This window comes from Hyaena hyaena, unplaced genomic scaffold (genome assembly GCF_003009895.1).
Source record: "Hyaena hyaena isolate Hyena2069 unplaced genomic scaffold, ASM300989v1 scaffold_325, whole genome shotgun sequence".
In the NCBI taxonomy this organism is placed as follows: Eukaryota; Metazoa; Chordata; class Mammalia; order Carnivora; family Hyaenidae; genus Hyaena; species Hyaena hyaena.
The window spans coordinates 97,605-118,802 of record NW_024080957.1 but is presented as its reverse complement, the minus strand read 5'-3'; the positions used below and the strand labels follow the sequence as shown (position 1 = coordinate 118,802).

The 21,198-nt window shown below is 38.4% G+C and overlaps 1 protein-coding gene across 2 annotated transcripts in view; it reads right to left on the bottom strand.

Annotated features, from left to right (window-relative positions):
• Nucleotides 1-21,198, bottom strand: part of ANKRD44 (ankyrin repeat domain 44) — a 154,726-nt gene that overhangs the window by 68,824 nt on the left and 64,704 nt on the right. For both annotated transcript variants that reach the window (XM_039248951.1, XM_039248952.1), the window contains exon 14: nt 20,446-20,557. In XM_039248951.1, the coding sequence (XP_039104882.1) occupies nt 20,446-20,557 (112 nt within the window). The remainder of the gene's footprint in view (nt 1-20,445; nt 20,558-21,198) is intronic.

Below are 21,198 nucleotides of genomic sequence, written 5' to 3'. Positions count from 1 at the left end.
ACAGGAATGCTGAGAAAGTCCACCCCTTGAGACCCAGGTGCATAGGGGTTGCTTAACACTGAGGCTGAACCTGGACAACAGAGAGCTCCTCCTGTGCCCCCACAGTAAGTCTAGTACCAAGTAACAAGCAATAGCAGTGTAGTGCTGGGAAAGACGCAAGAGCATGGGAAAGGACCACATCCACGGCACTAACATGCAGGGACACTGAAAGGTGAGAATGAAGCAAAAACACTTAGCAAAACCTTTTGTCACCTCAAGTCAATGTATGAAGAGCCCATTCCACCCATTCCAGAGGAATGTGAAGCCCCTGCTGGACTGAAGCCATGGCAACACAAAACTCAAACCCCCCTCAGCTCTGAGACAATCCCACACTAACACTGAGAAGAAAAGGGCTACTCATTTCCAGCTGTGAATATTATTTACTTCAGTCTCCACTGTTTGTCCACACATAACTCCAATTATTTATTCCAAAATTATGAGAGACATAAAAAAAGCAAGAAAAAAACCTGTAACCTATTTTTAAGAGATAAAGTAGTATAGTATGATTCAAAGATGGGTGAGCCAGATAGTGGAACTAGAGGCATAGACTATAAAATACTTAACATACATGTGAAATGATTCAGTAAAGAAAGTAAAAAAATAAGTCTGAACAAATGGGGAAAGCAGCAAAGAGATAAAAACTATAAAAAGAGTTAAATGGAAATATGAGGGAAAAATCATGTCAGAGATAAATTCCTTTGAAGGATTCACCCTCAGGCTGGATACCATGGAAGCAAAACCCAGTGAACTTGAAAATAGGTCAACAGAAATGATAAATGGAAACACAGAGGATAAAAAAAATAGTGAAAGAAAAAATAACAAAGTATCAAGAACCACAGGACTATATCAACTAGTGTCATATATATAATTGGAGTCCCAGAAGATGAAGAAAGACTAGCAAAATATCTGAACTTTCCAAATTAAAAAGAAAAAAGTATCAAGTCACATGTTCAAGAAATTCAGGAACTTCAAGGAGGATAAATACCAAAGGGGAAATGCAACTATATACATGCTAGTCAAACAGCTGAAAGCCAGAGATAAAGAGAAAATCTTTAAGATAGAGAATAAAAAGAAACTTTATATTCAGAGAAACGAAGAATTATAGCAGATTTCTCATTAGAAATTATACAAAACAGAAGACCATGGAATGACATTATTAAAGTAATGATATTCTATAACCAGTGAAAAACCTCTTTCAAAATGAAGGCCAAAATAATAATAATTATAATAATAATAAATACTAATGAAGAGGAGAAGAAGAAGACATTGAAGGCAACAGTGACAAAGTGGTTCTACTTTCAGCAGCAGTGTAGGAGAGTTATACTTGCTCCACGTCCTTACCAATACTTGGTATTTTCTTTTTCACTGGCAATTTTGGTTGGTGTGAAGTTGAGACATAATGTGGTAGAAGAATAGCTTCTCTATGTTTTAATTCCCAGAACCTGTGAATATATTACTTTATATGGCAGAAGAGAATTTACAGATGTGACCTTAAAATGGGGGAATTACTGTGGATTATCTGGGTAGAAGTAATCTAATCATGAGTCATTAAAGTAGAGAACTTTTCCCAGTGGTGGTCCCAGATATACACAATGGAAGAAGTGTCAGGGAGATGCAACATTGTTGGCTTTGAAAACAGAGGAAGAGGAGAAAATCAAGGAATGAGGGTGGTGCCTAGAAGCTAAAAAAGAAAGGAAAATAGATTGTTACCTAGAGCTTCCAGAAAGTAATGCATGCTATCAACATCTTCATTTCAGAGCAATGAGACCTTTGTTGGACTTTTAACCTACAGAACTGTAAAATAATAAATTTGTTTTGGCTTAAGCCACCAAATTTGTAGTAATTTGTTATAGCAGCAATAGAATATGAATACATACATTGTGGTTCTAATCTGCAATTCCTTGATGGCTAAAAGAGTTAAACAACTTTTCATGTTTATTGGATAATATTTTTTATGAAGTGCCTGTTCAGATTTTTTTATCCATTTTTCTATTGATTGCTTATCTTGTTCTTATTGGTTTTTAAGGCTTATTTATATATTCTTTAAGAGTTATTTATATATCTGCTTTTTAATATGAATATATTGCATGCTGAAACTTGTCTTTACATTCTTTATTAAAAATTTATTTTATTTTTTTATTTTAGACAGAAAGAGCATAAGCAGGGGAGAGGGACAGAACAAAAGAGAGAGAATCCCAAGCAGGCTCCACACTAAGCTCAGAGCCCAATGCAGGGCTCAGTCCCACGACCCTGTGATCATGACCTGAGCTGAAATCCAGTGTCAGCCACTCAACCAACTGAGCCACCCAGGTGCACCCCCACCCCCTGTCCCTGTATATTCTCTTAATGGTGTCTTTTAATGAAGAAAAATTTTAATGTTAATATATTCCAGTATATCCAATTTTTTTCTTTTTGGTTTATTATTTTTACTTCTTATTTAAGAAATCTTTTCCTCTAAGTCATGAAGATGTTCTCCAATGCTTTCTTCTAAAAGCTTTATTGTTGTAACTTTCGTGTATAGATCTACAGTCTATCTTGAATTATATCTTGTATATGATTAAAAAAAAAAAAAGGTTTATTTTTACCATGTGCACATCCAGTTAACCTTTAGTGAAAAGATCTTCCCTCCCCTCACTGAACTGCTCTGCCAGCTTTATCATGAGCCAGGATACCATATACGTGTGGTATTTTTTCCAACTCTCCATTCTGTTACATTGGCTAGTTCATCTGCCTTTGCTCCAATATCATATTGTTTTCATTACTAAGATTTTGATATATGGAAATCTAAGACCCCAAATTGTTCTTTTTCAAGACTGCCTTGTATATTCTTTGCCCTTTGCATTTCCATATAAAATTGTAAATCAGCTTTCCAGTTTACACACATAAATAAAGCCCCACAGGGATTTAGATAAGTTCTAGAGAGTTATTACCTTTACAGTATTGAGTCTTTTAACTAGTGGAAATAATATGTTTTTCTGTGTATTGAAGCAGAGTTAACTGTTCTCCATAATACACTGTAGTTTTACGGTAGTGGCACTTAATATTTTTATGTTATTGAAAATTATAACTTTTTAAGTGTTATCGTTTTGAAATTTCATTTCCTAGTTGTTGTTAATGGGATATAGAAAAACAACTGATTTTTAAAATATTAACCTTGTATATGGTAAGAGTAAGGGTGTTTATTAGGTCATCTCTAATTTTTCTCAATATTCTTGCAGTTTTTATGGAAAGAACATTTTATATAATATTTTAGATGCTAATAGAAATAAAAATATCTTTTATAAATGGTATATTTAAAAGTTTTTATTTCTTATTTGTTTTTGTTAGTGATATACAGAAATATAATTGCTTTTTGTATGTCAGCCTTATACTCTTACCAATCCATCCATGGTATGAGGTAGAAAAAAATTCATTTCTCCCTATATGCATATTCAATTAGCCCACCACCTATCTTATTGTCTGTAGCTTATTAACACCTGCAAAGTGTCTTTTGCCATATAAAGTAACATATTCAGTTTCCAGGAATTAAGGGTGTGAACATCATTGGAGGGCCATTTGTCTACTACACTTTTATTTCCTTTTCTTCCCTTACTATACCAACTCCCAGTCCAGTGTTGTACAGAAGGGGAGACAACAGGTATATTTGTCTTGTTCTCACTGTAAGGAAAAAAGGTGTCAATATTTCACTATCAAGTATGGTATTTGCCATAGATATTTTGCAGATAATCTTTATCAGATCAATGGAGTTATCTATTCCTATGCCTCTAGGATTTTTTTTTTTTTTACAAATAGGCATTGAGTTTTATCACATACTTTTACTATATTGACTGAGATGTTTATCTGACATTTTTCTGCTTTTTCTGTTAATGTGGTAAATTACTCTCGTTAATTTCCTAGTGTTAAACTATTTTGTACTTCTAGAATACTCCCACTCATTGTGATATATTATCTTTTTTAGCATATTGTTACACATAACTTGCCAATACTTTATTTAGAATCATCACATTTTGCATGGACACTGTCAGTCTAAGAACTATTGGTTTTTGTTGTTGTTGTTGTTGTTGTTGTTCTACCTTGAGCAAAAGAAGACCTGTAGATAATACTGAAATAAGAGTAAATCCTTATACTCAAGCATTTTATAATCTACTGAAATTGTCCACATCGGTCCAACCACATAACATTTCTTTTTGCTCCAGTAAAACATTTTTTGTGATTTCTTTAAATTAAATGAAACATGTCTGGGAGTTGGGATAAGAAAAAGAATCTTAAAGGAACCACATGTTTCCAACAGAGCAGTCCATTCATTTATTTTCAGCATTTTTGCGAGTTGGCAATATATGCTGAGTCCATGAAGAGGAAGCTGGGCCCACTTTATAGAGTGCATACCTGGCACATTATATATTCTTAATAAATATGCAGTGACATTAACAACGAAACCACCAGATGGTGCCACTGTAGGTAACAGCCAGTTTTTTCATTCCAATGGTAAAGAAGGCTTTCCTTCTAAATACTACCTGGAAAGATCTCTTGGGATTGCAGTTACTACACATACTAATAATCATCTACTCCGTCATCCCACTCCTGACATTGCAGGTCACCAAAGTCACCAAATATTTAAATCAGTTTTGGCTCAAAGTTATCAGAAAAAAGCACTAGAGTTTAATTGGGGGATTCAGAGAGGTGTTCTCTCTATATTTAGCCTGTGAATCTTTAGAGCATTTTTCAGTATGGAATTGTTATTGCCCTGTGTTCTGCAAATTAAAGCCTTATAAACAGATGAAAGATACCACAGAAGATGAGAAGAAATAGTGAATAATTTTAATGAAAGTCAGAAGCCTAGATTTGATGTCAGTTGTTTAATTTTTCACTTCCTGGGCAGTATTAATTCATTGATAAAATGTGAATGATATCTACAAAGACTTTTATTATAAGAGAGTATTCATATCAGTCTGAGGCCTAATCACCACTCTAAGTGGACATCTACAACAAAAAGGCAGCAGGTGTCCTGGATTTCATACTATGTAAAATGCATTCAAGCCCCCTGTCCATTATCCACATATCTATCAACAAAAGTATTCAACTGAGAGCTAATTCAGTTGAAGTTCTGCACTGCAAAACACTTGACTGCATTAAGTGACAGACATATTGAAATGATGACAAGTGGTCAACCCTGAAAAATATTCAGGGTCATGGGTGTTATATTTGCTCAATTCCACTTGCTGAGCATATACAGTTCTTTGTGTATTACCAGGAAAAACCATAATACTAGCTTCATGTTTCCATGGTTACTTCTGAGAGCAATTCTTAAATTTAAAAGTTACCTCTTTTAACCAATGATAATTTTCATCTAGATAATATTCCCAGGTTACCTTGACTTATATTAGCGTGTTAATTTACTTTCTGCCTCAGTGCAAGGTGAAATTTATTTGCCTAGGGCAAGAGACATTTTATTTACGGGGTAGGTAGGTTGTAGAGGCCTGTGGAAGCTAAGGGACATGGTAATTATGTGGTAATATGATTAAAAATTGCAGGAAAAAGAGAACAAAGAACAATAGATTTTAATACAAAAAAATTATTAATTTTTTAATAATTAAAAAATTGTGCAATGGAAAGGGTGTTCTGCTTCAGAAAGGCATTTTGCTTACCTCAAAGCTGTGCAAACCAATGTAATGCCCCTTTGTACACCATTTTTATGTTAAATTACAATATAAATTCCCCACTCTAAGCATCAATGAACATTGTTGGGATTCTAGCCCAGTCAATAAAATAGATACCTTTACAGAAAATTTCTAATAATTCAATTAAAACTAATCTTGGTAGGATTCTGAAACACTAGCTAACCACCACAGACTACTTCTAGCTAATGAACATTAAAAGAATTAGCACAGAGTCAAATAAATGGGTAAAGAAAGCTGTTATTATTTTAAGCAAAATTAAAACAGATGGGAGAGACTGACACACATGTATTCAGATATGTGCCTGCCTCACATTTAATCTTTTATGAATGGCTGATCCCAGATGGTGGTGGGATTCAGGAGCACAATTTGAGATACAGTATCCAGTTTCCTACTCCAATGTATATGTCATTTATATCTTTTCTATCTAGCGGATGATGCAAATACCATCAAAAGCAAAGAGACTTTTTGAAAGCAGGTTCTCTGATATTTTGATAATGAGCTGTTGGTCAGTTTATCAAGCTAAGTCCTAACATCTGCCCACACTCTTCATCATTCAATTCATTTCAGGTTTGGTCTGCTATTCCACATTCACACAAATGGTGGGATGATGAAACAAGAAATCTAGGGACAAACACAACAAACACATTATGCTGACAAGTGTCAGGGAATCTCTCATTAACAACTGAACCCAGAAAGGGATGTGCCCTCCTCTGAACTCTCACAATATGTCACTAGTACTTCTTCTGGGACATCATATTTTATCTTGGATAATGATAAGAATAACAGAAACAGGATTCTAAAAGAGCAATTATAGTACTTTATCACATTAATTTACATGCTGATTTCCATTACTGGACAGTAAACTCCCAAATACAGTCGCTTCTTCATCTTTTAGAACTGGCAACACAACACAATGCCTGGCAGACAGGGGAAGTGATTAGGATACATTACACGAAGATACACTAATAGCTGCTACTGACATCCATCATACGCCAGGCACTGTGCTAGGCACTTCGCTTACATTATTCCATTGAATCCTCAGAGCAACCTAATCCCTATTTGACAGATTAGGCAAGATCTAGAGAGTCACAGAAGTGAAGTAAAATGCGTAATGGCAGAGCTGGCATTCCAACTCAGGCGTGTGTGATGCAGAAGTCCTTAAACTTTCAACTATACCAATGCCCCTTCCTCTGGCCCAGCTCCCATGGGCTCAGGCCCAAATTGTAGAGTGGGAGGTCTAAGGAAGTGATCAGTGGCACCGCAGGAAGTGGCTGAGTGAAGACCCCACACACTGGGCACAGCACTGGCAGCCTCTGCATTGACACTGGTGGATGGCGACGGGAGCAGTGTCTTTCCTGGACATCTGTGACCAAATGGCTTTTTGGATGCTAATGGCAGATATCACCACAGCAGGCATGAACAGGAGAGAAGGAAACTAGTAGGTGTCCTGTAGTAGCCAAGAGAAATGCATAGAGCACATGCCAAAAGCTTTTTAGAGTGAATTGGAGCCAAAGCTTGGGCAGAATGAGAGGGGCCAGGGCCAGGGAAATACTTTGGGGATAGTTATTTTAATCCTATTATTACCATATGGGGAGCTAGGAAATGTGAGTGACATTTTGAGCCAATATCTATATAGTATATATTTTACCTCCCATATTCCATACTCCCATAGATTACAATCTCCTTGAAAGTAATATTCATGCCTAGCATACATCTATGTCATATAAATGTATGTATACCTACATATAAATGTATGTGTCATTCATATCTTTTCTGTCTAGTGGATGATGCAAATTTACTCTCTACCTCCAGAAAGCAATCATCCTAAAGGTAGCTAATGTAAAAGAAGCCACCCCTTAGAAGTTGTCCCAGTGGACTGCTAGATCTGTTTCCCTGGAATCTAGAAAAAATAGTAGCAGTGGTAAGGGCTTCATTAACTCTTGGACAGGTTACCGAGGGTATTCTGATTGACAAGGCACTGGGTCTCAAGTACAGAATACAGAAGATCACCAGAGTTTGAGCTCATTTTACTCAGCTCCTTGATTTTAATTTTATAGACAGGATAAAGACTTCTGATCTTTATTCAGGTTATAAAACTGGATCCCCTCTTTGGAAGGGAATGTAGTTATAGCAAATGACATGAGTATCTTGGTCCTCTTAGCAGTTGGACTTTTCACTGTAAATTAATAAAGAATGTTCTTGCTTGTAAGTCTCATATGACTGATAAGGAGGACTAATAACATTTATGGACTTGTAAAAGCTGATATGTTGACCCTGATCTCCAACCTCACCGACTGCTAGTACTAATAGAGCCTTAAAAAGACCAGTACACAGGAAATACTGACTAATTAGGTATCATCTTTATTGTAATATTCCTTACACCTTAAACAATATTTTTAGAGAGAGAAGGACACTGAAAATATGCTCCTTGTCTGAAAGGATAGCTTTGGATTATTTCTTCTTTATGCGCTGCTGGAGTGAGCACTAGATTATTTCTTATACAGTTTGTCTCACATCAGTGTGGGAATTTGAGATGCAAAGAAGATTGCTATTAACTGAAAAATCTTTATGGAGTAAAAAGCAAATTATGTGAAATAAATCATGTGTTTGGAAAACTACAAAATTTTTCTAGAAAAAAATTCTATGAAGTTCTGGCTTATATTAAATTGCCTTCCCAGTGACCCAGCGAACTTTATCATTTAATATTAACAAAATGACTTTCCAAGTCTGAATGGCACAGAATTTAAATCCAGCGATGTCACCTCTTAGCTTATAGGCATCTGCCCATACGAAAAAATAAATCTCAGTTATTGCTCAGCGACTTGGTTTTTCCAAATATCCTTTTCAGGTGTTAGAGATGGTGAGCCTCTACCCTCCTTTGGAATCTGAGAGAGGTTGTTTGTCCTTTTGACTATCATAACCCTATGACCTGAAGGCACAGGTGTCTCTGTCAGCTCTTATTCTGATAATGCTCAAGCTTCTACATTTTCTGTTACTGAATGAGGATCAAGGAGGAGATGTGATTATTATAGGGACCTAATCTAGACTTCAAAAACGACAAGTCCTTGGCAGCTGTTAAGGATAAGGCATCTTTGGAGAAACCATCTTGCTGGGAAGTCACTCCTCCTCTGGCCCCCCACCCCGCCTCCCAGGCTGGAAGGGGTCATCCCTGGCAGCTGTTCTTACAAGGAGAGTGAGGCCAGGCTGACAGCAGCTGTTACACCGATACTGAACACAGATTCCAGGAGGAGGGCTGGATCTGAGTAAGAGTACTTTTCTAAAAATATGTGCTATAGTCCAGAGGTCAGCACTGCAGTGGGATGCACTTGAGAGCTGTAGTGGGGGTCATTTTACTTCTCACTAAGTGGATAACGCTGTAAGGCCATTCTGCTCTCCTGATAGAAAAAGAAGATGCAGACCTCTAGTGAGGACAAAGCTGTCCAAAGATGACACAGACGTAACCGTTATTGACATTGTCCAAGGATGTCCCGCTTTCCTTTGACAAAGCCTAATGACTGTACGTCTTGGTGATATCTTGGTTGGGTGTCACTGTCTTGGTTGATACGGAATTTACATGTTCTGAGACGGGTGTCACTGTCTTGGTTGATACGGAATTTACATGTTCCGAGACAGCTTTCTCTTTCAGAGTGTAGAATTTGCCAGTCTTCCAGACAGTACCACATAATGGTTAAAAGCCTGGAACACCAAATCCGATTTACATGGGTTTGTGCCCTGGTTCTACATTATTACACCAGCTGTATGACCCACGGCAAGTTAATTTTTTTTTTGTACTTTAGGGTACCCACATGTGAAACACATATAAAAATAGGAGCTGCTTCAGTGTTGTTGTGAGAATCAAATGAGATGACGCAAGCACAGAGCCCAGCCCAACATGCTTGCAATAAATGCTCATTATTGTGACTTTACTAAAAATAGGCAGAGCTGTTAAACTTCTCCTCTGTGAGAAGAGGCTTTCAAAGAGAAGCAGAGTTTTGTTTTGTTTGAGGGATTGATTCTTTCAAGGAATGAAGGTCTGACAACTTTTTATTGATCAACGTTCCATGAACTCTAGTGCCCTAAAGTTCAGAACATCTCTCCTTTTTTAGATCTTCCTTGACTTCTTTCATCAGATTTAGTACTTTTCAGCATACGAGTTCCATACAAGTTTCATTTTTGTGGCAGTCATAAATGACACTGTATTTTTAATTTGATGTCTACATGTTCATTCTTAGTATGTAATAGTGCAACTAATTTTTATATGTTTATTTTATATCCTGTAACCCTGCTACACTTGCCTACGAGTTTGTTTGTTGGCTCATGTTATTTGCAAATAGGGGGTTTTACTTTTCCCTTTTATTTCCTTTTCTTGCTTTTTTGCTCTGGCTAGAGCTTTCAGCACAATGCTGCAGAAGAATGGTGAAAGCAGACATCCTTGCCTCGTTCCAGATTTTAGGGGAAAGTGTTTGGTCCTTTGCACAATGTTAGCTATTCCTTACAAAGTTGTTAGGTGCTTAGGTGCTTTTTTTTTTTTTTTTATCAAGTTGAGAAATTTCCTCTCTATTCCTATCTTTTCTGAGACTTTTTCAAAAAGCTATTCAAGATGTTGAGTCTATTCAAGGTGTTGAGTTCTGTCATAATTTTTTTCTGTGTTGTTTGACATAATCATGTGATGTTTTTTCTTTAGCTTATTAATATGGTGAATTACACTGATTTTCAATTATTAAAATAGGCTTTCCCTATACTAATGCCACTTGGTCATGATATATAATTTCTTGTATATGTTACTTTTACTTTTTAATATTCTAAGGATTTTTGCTTCTATACTCTTGAGATATATTGGTCTATATTTCTCTGTTTTTGTTTGGTTTTGGTGTCAAGATACTAGCTTCATAAATGAATTGGATGGTATTCCTTCCACTTCCATTTTTCAGAAGCTATTGTACAAAATTGTTAATTCTTTAAGTATTTGACATAATTCTCCAGTGAAATCATCTGAATCCGGATATTTCTTTGGGGAGAATTTTAAAATCCAATTTTCTAAACAGTTACAGGGCTATTCAAATGATCCACTTTACATTGGGTAAGTTGTGGTCATTTATGTTTTATGATTAATTAATCCATTTCACCTAAACTGTCAAATTTATGTGTGTGGATTTATTCACAATATTCCCTTATTATCCTTCTGATGTCTGAAAGATTTGTAGTAATACCTCATTTCATTCTTGATACTGGGAATTTGTGTCTCCATTCTCTCCCCACTCCTTGTGGGTAAGTCTCAGTAGAGGTTTGTCAATTTATTAATCTTTTCAAAGAATCATATATTTAAAAATTTACTTTCCCTGTTATTTTTCTGTTTTCAATTTTATTTATGTTTGCTCCCGTTTCTATTATTTCCTTTTTCTGCTTATTTGGGGTTTATTCTGTTCTTTTTTTTTTTTTTTTTTTGATTCTTACAGTGGAAACAGATTATTGACTTGAGATTTCTCCTCTTTTCTAATGTAAGCATTCAGTCCTATAATTTTTTTCTGCATTAATTTAACTGTGTTCCCAAATTTGGATCTGTTATATTTTCCTTTTGATTTAATTCAGTGTATTTTTTTTTGGCATTCCCTTGAGGTGACCTTCTTTGAACAGATAACATTTAGATGTCTGTTATTTGATCACCGAGTCCTGGAGATTCTTCCTGGTACCTCTCTGCTACTGATTTTTAGTTTTATTCTATTGTAGAAGGAGAATAGACTCTACGATGTCAATTCTTTTACATTTGTTGAGATTTGTTCTATGGTTCAGGATATCCTGGTGAATGTTCCATGGGCACTTAAAAAGTATGCATTCTATTTTGGTTGGGTGGAGTGTTGTATAAATGTGGATTAGATCCTCTTGTTGATGGTATTATTGAGCTTTTCTATATGTTTGATGATTTTCTGTATAGTTGTTCTGTCAACTGTTGAGAGAGAAGCGTTAAAGTCTCCAATCATAATTGTGGACTTCTCGATCTTTTTGGTTCAATGGTTTTGGGTTCACATATATTGCAGTTCTATTGTTTGATGCACACACAAAAAAACATTCAAAAAAAATAGGACACTCCCCTTCAGTGGGTTCTAATCTTTACTGGGCTGCATTCTGCCATTTCTTCCTTAGGCTCCAGCCCAAACTGGACTACTTTCCTGCTCTAAGGGTTTTTAAATGAGTAGGAAGGAAGGAAAGAAGGAAGGGAAAAATAAGAGGGAGGGAAGAAAGGCCAGATTATTAATATTATTTGTTTGCTTTTAAACTAGATTCTCTTGTGGTGCCTGGGTGGCTCAGTTAGTTAAGCGTCTGAGGCCCATGTCGGGCTCTGTGCTGATAGCTTAGAGCCCAGAACCTGCTTCAGATTCTGTCTCCCTCTCTCTCTGCCCATCCCCCACTCATGCTTTGTCTCTACTCTCCCAAAAATAAACAAACATTTAGAAAAATAAACTATATTCTCTTTAAGAAATCTTCCTTTCTCCTACATCACTGAGTCCTTAGAAGCTCCCATATGAGGAGCAATAATTCCCCTTCTTTGAGTCCCTTAGTGCTCATGATCCATCTGGAAGAAATGGCAAAAAGTGTGTTTGTGGGCACGTGTGTGTGTGAGAGTGGGTGTGTGTAACTTTAATTTGGTGGATGTTTTCATATCAGTTTGACACATTAGTACAGGTTTTCAGATCTTGAGGAAGAAAAAAAATTGGGAGGAGATATTGTAATAAAATGAGTTGGTGCTGGGAAGTAATCAAATCTAAAGAAAAGGCCAAACCATAGGAAAGTAAATTTTCATTTCTTCTCTCACCTGTGTCTCTTCTATGAAATACCTTCCTGACTAACAGGATAGTTATCATAATAGTTATAAACTAGCATTTAAGTTTTATCACTAAGTCAAGTTAATCATTCATAAGTATATTTCATTGGTTCCCCAATTTTGGGCACCTGATAAGTGCATGGCATTACTAGAACCTCTGTCTTACACGGTTGGTATTTAAATCCACATATATTTAAAGAATAATTGTTTATTCTACTTTACAGAGGGGCATTCATCTTTCCTAAAATGATTCTGAGTGTGAGACTTTGTAATGAACCAGCAAGTCATGGGGTATAATCAAACATGAATTTTATTCTCCTTTCCCCCACACCAGGTCTCATCTTTATAAGGCTACTTCTTTTCCTGCTACGTCAGATAAAAATCTCTAGCTAATAATAAAAAGTTCATTGGGCACTTCAGTTACAACTATAACTTTGCATCAGTAAGCAGTACGCCTACTTTGGTATAATAATCACAAACTCTGAATGCTGTTTAATGCTGAAGCTTCCCTATGCCTCCTGCACAGGCAATGGTGGGGAAGGAAGGAGACGTGGCTGACTTCTCTGTTCCCCACCCCCGGGCTCCTCCTCCTCCTTTCCCCTCGATGTCTGCCTCTGCTTCCTCCAGGACTGGAAGAGTTGGGGAAAGGAAGACACAGAAGGGGATGCAGACCATGGTCTGACCAACTGACACCCTCTGGCACTGACATTCTCTGTCCAGGTCAGATGTTTGAAACCGTCTCTCTGGGATGCTTATGTAAGTTCTCCAGCAACACCCCTGTCCCCGGGACCTCTGGCCTGTGGTTCTCTCTCCCCATGTCAATGCACCGCTCTGCTGATAGCTCACATTCCCTTTCCTCACCCTCGAATAGGATCTAGGAGAATGCCAACCTGTCTCTGGCCCTTGGCTCACATTTGGACACTGGGAAAGGTACACTTTTGACCCATCATTGCTGGGGATGGAGTATTTCTCAAACATAGACCTCTTTTTATTTAATTTCTGGCAAGCAAGCTCTGGTCGGAGCTATCTAGTCTTCAGATTTAGTGTATGCCAGTCCACCTGGCCCCTAAATTGCATGGGACACATAGGTATCCAAGCAAATTCCTTGAAGCCTCTGTCTCTGGGCTTCAGGGAAGGAGAAATCATCCTTAGCCCCTGCTATGGTGGGAGGGAGAAGCAATGGGATTCAAAGCAGACCTGTCTCCAAAGCAATCTGCTCTCAGATCACCACCTTCTCAAATTGGGAAGGGGGCCATGGGTTGAAACACTCATATTTTACTTTGAAATGTGAAATTTCATGTGAAATGAAATGAAATACCCCTCTTTCCTGAGCCATCAACAAAAGGTGAAACTGAAATTGTTTAACATACCCGGTTGAATGATTCCTTTACTGATGGCCAAATCCATTCACAGTAAAGACCAAAAAAATCTGCTATATTACAAAGAAAAAAATGAAACATTGTGTCATAAAATATTGTCTTTTCTACTCTTCTGAATATAGATTTGTGTCACATTCTGATTCAAATTTTGTGGGGTTTTTATGCATATTCCTAGCCTAGTAGGCTGCCATGGCATCAAAAGATCTGTGCCCACCCCTCTACTCCCTCCCTGAGAGTTCTTATAGGATTTTATGTTTCTTTTCGACTAAATTAGGAGGAAAGAACAAGACCAGCATTGTTGAGATTTCCTCTGCCCCTTGAAGTCTTCCTGCTGGGAGGTCACATACACCTCCAGATCCAACCCTGAGAAGCACCTCAGGGGACAGAAAAAAGTCATTAATGGGGCACCTGGGTGGCTCAGTCGGTTAATCATCTGGCTTCAGCTCAGGTCATGATCTCACAGTTTGTGAGTTCAAGCCCCACATTGGGCTCTGTGCTGACAGCTCAAAGCCTGGAGCCTGTTTCAGATTCTGTGTCTCCCTCTCTCTCTGCCCCTCCCCCACTCACGCTCTCTCTTTCTCTCTCTCAAAAATAAATAAATGTTAAAAAAGTCATCAGGGACTTGTTTGGGGCTGGGGTTTACATTTTCTGTTTTTTTCATCTTCTCATACTTAGATGGCTGCTTAGCAACCCTCTTCTTTTTAACTCTTCTACACCCTGCCTTCTCAGTCTTCAGAAGCTTAATCAGACATTGCCAATGTAAGTACATCTTATACAGAGCCGTGTGGTAATGGTTTCCTAAAGTTCTGTGATAAATACAAGAAACAAACAAAACACTTAGTAGTTTATCTCAAGGCAGCATAATTTCAGAGTTCAGTTGCCCAAGACATAGCTATCTTCGAAGAGTCCCAGAAACTCCTTAGATAGACATGTAGGGGGCATTTGCCACCCCCACACACTCTCACAGTTGACATTCAAGTTAGCTTCTAACAGTGAAAGGAGGTGAAGGTCCCAGGGAAGGAGCCACATTCCAAGTAATTTGGCACGGTATAATCTCGGACTGAATTTAATCACAGGCCTGGAGTTTTCAAACAATCTTTCTAAATTTCTGCAGGCAATTTACGTAATTATATTGGCATATCTATTTTTCCATTTCAATAACAAAGCCACAAAGATCTTTATGTTCGCAGACAAATCTTTAATACTGTAAAAGAAAAGCAGTACGCCAATATAAACTCACAAATTCCAAATAGGGGCATGATTCTGTAATTTTTCCCTTCAGAGCTAGTAAGATGCATTCCAGGAAAGGGGAGGTACAGGGCTCTCCTCTGCCAGCTCCCTTCCTCCACTCAGACATAAGTTTTATTCAGACCTGAGATGCTTTATTAGCCAAGTCTCTTCCATTCTGCTTTGATATTGTGAGCTCAATTGATTATGACTTATCACAGCTCTCAGCATATATTTGTGGGGAGAGTTTTGCTTGCACCCATAGTACATATGTTTTTGATCACAACCAGCTGAGAACACTGGCCTCAGTAAGCAAACTTGGCAGAATCCTGAGCCTTCGCTATTCTACCAAGGCTAAGGAGTTCATATGACTTTCTAGAAGCTGTTTGCTCAAGGAATGAATTCTATATAACTTTCTACAAGGGAAGTAAAATGAAAACGATTGAAATACTTTCCGTTCCCTTTTGATCACAGCAAAATAGACTGAACACAAAATATGGTTTATAAATTCTAAGCTTATGATCACAGACAGGAACCACAAACCATGAATGCCACGTAAGCCCATACAAAGTTAAATGTCAGAGTCAAATAAAATCTGCATCAAAATTAATGATACATATTTAATGATATGTGTAATCACAATAATTGTTCAACTGGATGTGGGAAGAGGTGAAAGACAAATGTTACCAACCTTACTAATCAGCCGGCTCTGAAGGCCACCCACCCTCTTCAATGCTACACCAGCTCCCAAAGGACTAAGGCCCTGGTCTCACAGGAGAGGTCTGGGGGCTACAAGTACTCAATGCCCTATTTTTTCCACAGGCCAGAAACACAGGCCAGGGACTGAGAATGACTCCCTGCATAGTTCTTGCTGTGAGGCTCAAGTAAGTCATTCAGGACTACCAGAACATGTCTCTTGCTGGCATAATTCTACCACCTGGCACAGAGTCAAGGATCAATCTGTGAAAAGAATACTCCCCTGGAGGACAGGGGTGTGGTGAGATGAGGGAGCAGACTCCCATGGCAGTGGTGAGTCTGAGGAATGCACCGCTTTGTGCATCCTGGCTAGTTGGTTTACCTTCCTAATATCTAGCACCCAAAGAAATGGGACTTTTAAGGAGTTTGAGGGTATTGTGGTCCAAGAGAAAGAGACAGGGAATATAAATTAGAAAAGGTGCCCCTCAAGAGCCCTACTTCTTGTATGAAGAACAAGTCTGGGTGTCTGGGTGGCCTAGTTGGTTGAGCATCTGACTTCGACTCATGTCATGATCTCACGGTGTGTGAGTTCGAGCCCTGCGTCAGGCTTACTGCTGTCACTGCAGAGCCTGCTTTGGATCCTCTGTCCCCCATCTCTCTGACCCTCCCCCACTCTCTCTTTCTTTCAAAAATAAATAAACATTATTTATTTTCAACATTTAAAAAAACATTTATTTTATTAACTTTTTTTTAAAAAAGAACAAGTCTTATTCTCATCACAAAGGAAAAAAAACACTTCTCTTTCTTCTCTTTCTTCCTTTTTTTTTTTTTTTGGGGGGGTGTGTGTGTGTCTATATGAGGTAATGGATGTTAACTAAGTTACTGTGGTAATCATATCATGATACTTGTAAGTCAGGTCGTTATGCTGTACACCTTAAGCTGATATGGTGTACGTCAACTATATCTCAATAAAGCTGAAAGAAAATATAATTAAACGGCATTCCTGGCATGTGACGAATATGTAGTAGATGCCATTAGTGGTGGTCTCAGCCACTCCCAAATCTGTTCACAGTGCTGCGATTCAGCAGTACAGCTAACATGCGTGCAGTGGTCTGGCTCTATGATGCTGGTCCCAGGGGAAAGCCCAGGATTGTGTTTTGTTTTGAGTGCGAGGGGGCAGGTTTAAGAATGCTGATAGCTTGCTGAGGATCTCCGCTTAGCTGAGCCACACCCAAGGGGGATTTGAGGATGCATTCCAAAATGGAAATGTACAGAACTTTCCATCCAACCACAATCATTTAGGGTTATGAGGAGAATTTTTATCCCATCTGTGTTATAAATAACCCACTGAGGTCCTTTCCTGAAAGCAAACAATGATGACCTTTCTACCAATTTATATTGATAGTGCGGCTTTTTCAGCTGACAGTACAAATTAAGATCACTGACTACTTCCCCTACCCACTTTTGAATGTCTTAAAATTGCCAAGAATAATCATCTCTTTGTAAATCACACAGGGAAAGCTTTGATATAATCAAGGGGTAATTTCCTTATTAGACAGAACTTGCAAAACCTTCTTATGGACAGAAAACCTTTTTGTTGGATAACAGAAACAATGGCCCTGAAATGGCTTTCCTGAAAAATGAAAATAATATGCAATATATTATTTACATAGAATGAAAATGTTACAGAACAATCATTCTCAGAGTTACTCATGCTATGAGATTAAAGATAACTCCTCAAAGTACTTTAAAACAGCAAAGTTATTAAGACTATCATAACTTTGTAATAAAAGTTTGTATGTCCAATTATGACATGTGTTTTTCATAGAGAAAACCAATTAAAGACAGCTGTGTCTTAAGTGCATTTTGGAATGGAGGCTTATAATGGTTGTAACAATAGTAAGTCTTCACCTTGCCACTGATTACTAAACACACATACACATGCAGGCACAAATTTTGTGAGGAGCCTTTCTTATGTGGGACCTAAACAGAGACTCCTATTTGGTGACAGGTCTAGATCAACTTCCACAGCAATGCTGGTGTTAGGAGACAGAAGTGACACTGTCTTATATCTTAACCAAGTCCTTCCAAGCTTTGGCTCTATGTTGAAAAGGCTTGGGTGGTGGTGGAGCTTTGCCCTGCAATGGAAGGCAGCATGGTATGGAAAATATTTCTTGTTTTTTAAATCAGGAATCCTGATTCATGATACTGCTTCTTCCACTGACCAGGGCTATGTCTTTGGGACAAACCAGTTAATGCCCTGTGGTTTGGTTTGCTCTTCTATAAGATAAAGGACTGCCCCTTGGCCACTTGTGGTTCTCCATTAAAGTCCATCTTATAGAAGGCTTTGAAATCACTGGCTTTCTACATCTTATTAGGAAACGGGATGGTTTTAAAACATGTCTATAAATCCTTTGACACTCTTCCTTTTGAAAGCTGGAGTCCTCTTCTCCTCTCTGGAGTGACCCTGTGTGACCTTCAAGGCTAGTATCAGTAAGACTGATACTGTCTTTCTCTCACTCATTCTCACACTGGCTTTTTCCCACTCTCTTCTGGAGCAGATGCCTTTGGATCCCTGGGCCACCATGTGAGATATCCAGCTACTCTGAAACCACCATGCTAGAGAAAACCACAGAAAGAAGCCCCCCAGAAACTATTTAAATCTTACAATCCAGGCGAATGACATGAATGAAGATGTTTTTGAGATTATGCCAGCCCCAGACATTGTCTGCAATCTCATAGGATAACTTTAACAATAACTACTCAGCTCAACCACTCCTGAATTCCTGATCAATAAGAGATATTAAATAATTACTGTTGTTTTAAGTCATTAAATTTGGGGGTAATTCATTTGCAGCCACAGTAACTAGAAGGGGAACTTTGATGGAATCAAAACTAGAGGGGAAAAATGACACCCCCAAGGTCAGACAAGGAAATCTTTAGTATCCACAGGAACCTCAGGAAAGGAGACTTAGAAGCCATGAAGAATGATGAAGGTGGGTACAGTTCACCAATAAATGCCACACCTAGCAACACCAGAATAATCACCTCTCTATTTCCAAATGCTTACGAACATCTTCCCACATTCATGGTTAAGAGAAATACAGTGAGAATGACCCTAAGTGGAACCACTTAAGTCTGGCAGCAAGGTCAAAAGTAAAGGAACGAGCTAGAGCAGCACTGGCCATTTCTGTGGAGGCACTGGTACAACTGCTTGCTGGCTTTCCCCTTCATGCCTCCTAAATAGACTGTGCAGTTGATAAAGTGCAAGTGTTTTCCCAAGCACATCTCCCAATACTCTGGAAAGTAGGACTAGTCCTTTTATTTATTTAAAAAAATGTTTTAAATGCTTATTTGTTTCTGAAGGACACAGATACAGAGCATGAGCAGAGTAGGGGGGAGAGAGGGAGGGAGACACAGAATCCAAAGTAGCCTCCAGGCTCTGAGCGGTGAGCACAGGGCCCAACACAGGGCTTGAACTCATAAAGTACAAGATCATGACCTGATCTAAAGTCCAATGCTTAACCGACTGACCCACCCAGGCGCCCTAGGACTATTCCTTTTAAAAAACAAGGAAAAGAGTTGGAGTCCAGTGAGGAAGGTGGCACTTACCAATGGACCAAAGATAGTGAGTGTGGGATGCCCCAGGCATCCTAGTGAAGCTGACTCAAGAGCGATGCTCAGGAGATGACAAATGGTGGCCTGCAGCCAGGATTTAACCACAAACCTGTAGTTTTCTTCCTGGTCCACCCAATGTTTTCGAAATAGGATATTTCACATAAAAAGTCTACATTTCTAGCTTTTCTTGAAATGCTGGAGTTCACCCCTGAGTATGAATTACCAGCTGATCTCAATCACTGGAGGTGACTGGCTGTTTCTCCCTTTAGACATAACGTGTCCTACTGGCCACAGTCCCTGCTGCTCCCTGCTGCTCTATACTTGGGGTCACTTCACTGGCTTACTTTCCATTTCTGTCCCTGTGGTCATTTAAGTTTGTGTCTGGTGACCCATACCAGTAGAAGAGTTTCTGACTCCAAATCCCCAGATGTTTTTCAATAGCTGCAGGTTTGAAATTTTTGGTAGTTTGGAAATTTGAATAAATTCTGCTATTGTTCCCTTACCAGTTTCTCTCCCTAGAATACAAATGTGGGACCATGACAAACCCATATGCCTAGCAGCTATGTAAGTCATCTTACAACACTATTATTGAATATTAGAGTGATAAGTGTGACTGGAAATATATACTCAGCTTATTTGATACATCCAAATTATCTTTAAAATACCAACTGTCCAAACAGGAGTCTAACATTCCTAGTCCAAGTTAATATGGAAAAGCAGCAGCTGTCAGTCTGCTGTGAGATTAGGATGGATATAAGTGAAACAATGATATCTACATATTGTAAGCAATTTAATCACTTACCACAAAATATCTTCAAGGTGATTTCTAGTGCGGACTTAGTTAGGCAGTGAAGGCATTTGTGAGAGATTAAGACCAGCATCTGCAGGGTTGGGTCTGTGTGGTGTGTGGTGTGTGGTGTGTGTGTGTGTGTGTGTGTGTGTGTGTGTGTGTGTGTTAGTGGAAACAAAACAAGACAGAACAACTTACCAATTCCAGACACTGTCTGTGGCCATAGGCTGCAGCATAATGTATGCTATTGTATCCTTCTTTGTCCCGGATAGATGGATTTGCATCATTTTGAAGCAGAAACTCTAGACATCTGTAAGTATAAAAATGAGGTGTTATTTTAGAAAACAGCTCTAGACTAAAAGTGATAATTAAATATTCTCCTATTGTAAATGTTCCACAAAGCACTTGGTGAATTTAAGTGTTTCTTTAAAACTCCTACAGCAATGGGGCTCCTGGGCGGCTCAGTCGACTGATTAAGCTTCCAACTCTTGATCTTGGCTCAGGTCATGATCTTGACTCAGGTCATGATCTCACGGTTTGTGAATCTGAGCCCTGCACTGTCAGCGCAGAGCCTGCTTGCGATTCTGTCTCTCCCTCTCTTTGTTCCCCCAACTCTCTCTCAAAATAAATACATAAACTTTAAAAAAGATCCTGTAGCAATGAAGGTTTATGTATTGAACGTTTTATGTGTGTGTGTTTTCTGTATCCATCTTTATTTCAGCTTAAAATAGCCATTCCAGAATTCAGGGAAAGCTTTAGGAACAAGAGGGTAGTTAAGTACCCCTTGCCCCATCACCCCCTCAATTTATTGAAAGTACTATCCCCTCCCCACTGAGTTGTTTCAATGTCATTATCAACTACTGAATATGTATCCACACATGGGATCATTTCTGGACTCTGTTCTGTTACAAGAATCAATTTGTCTCTTCCTGCATGGATACCAGAATGTTT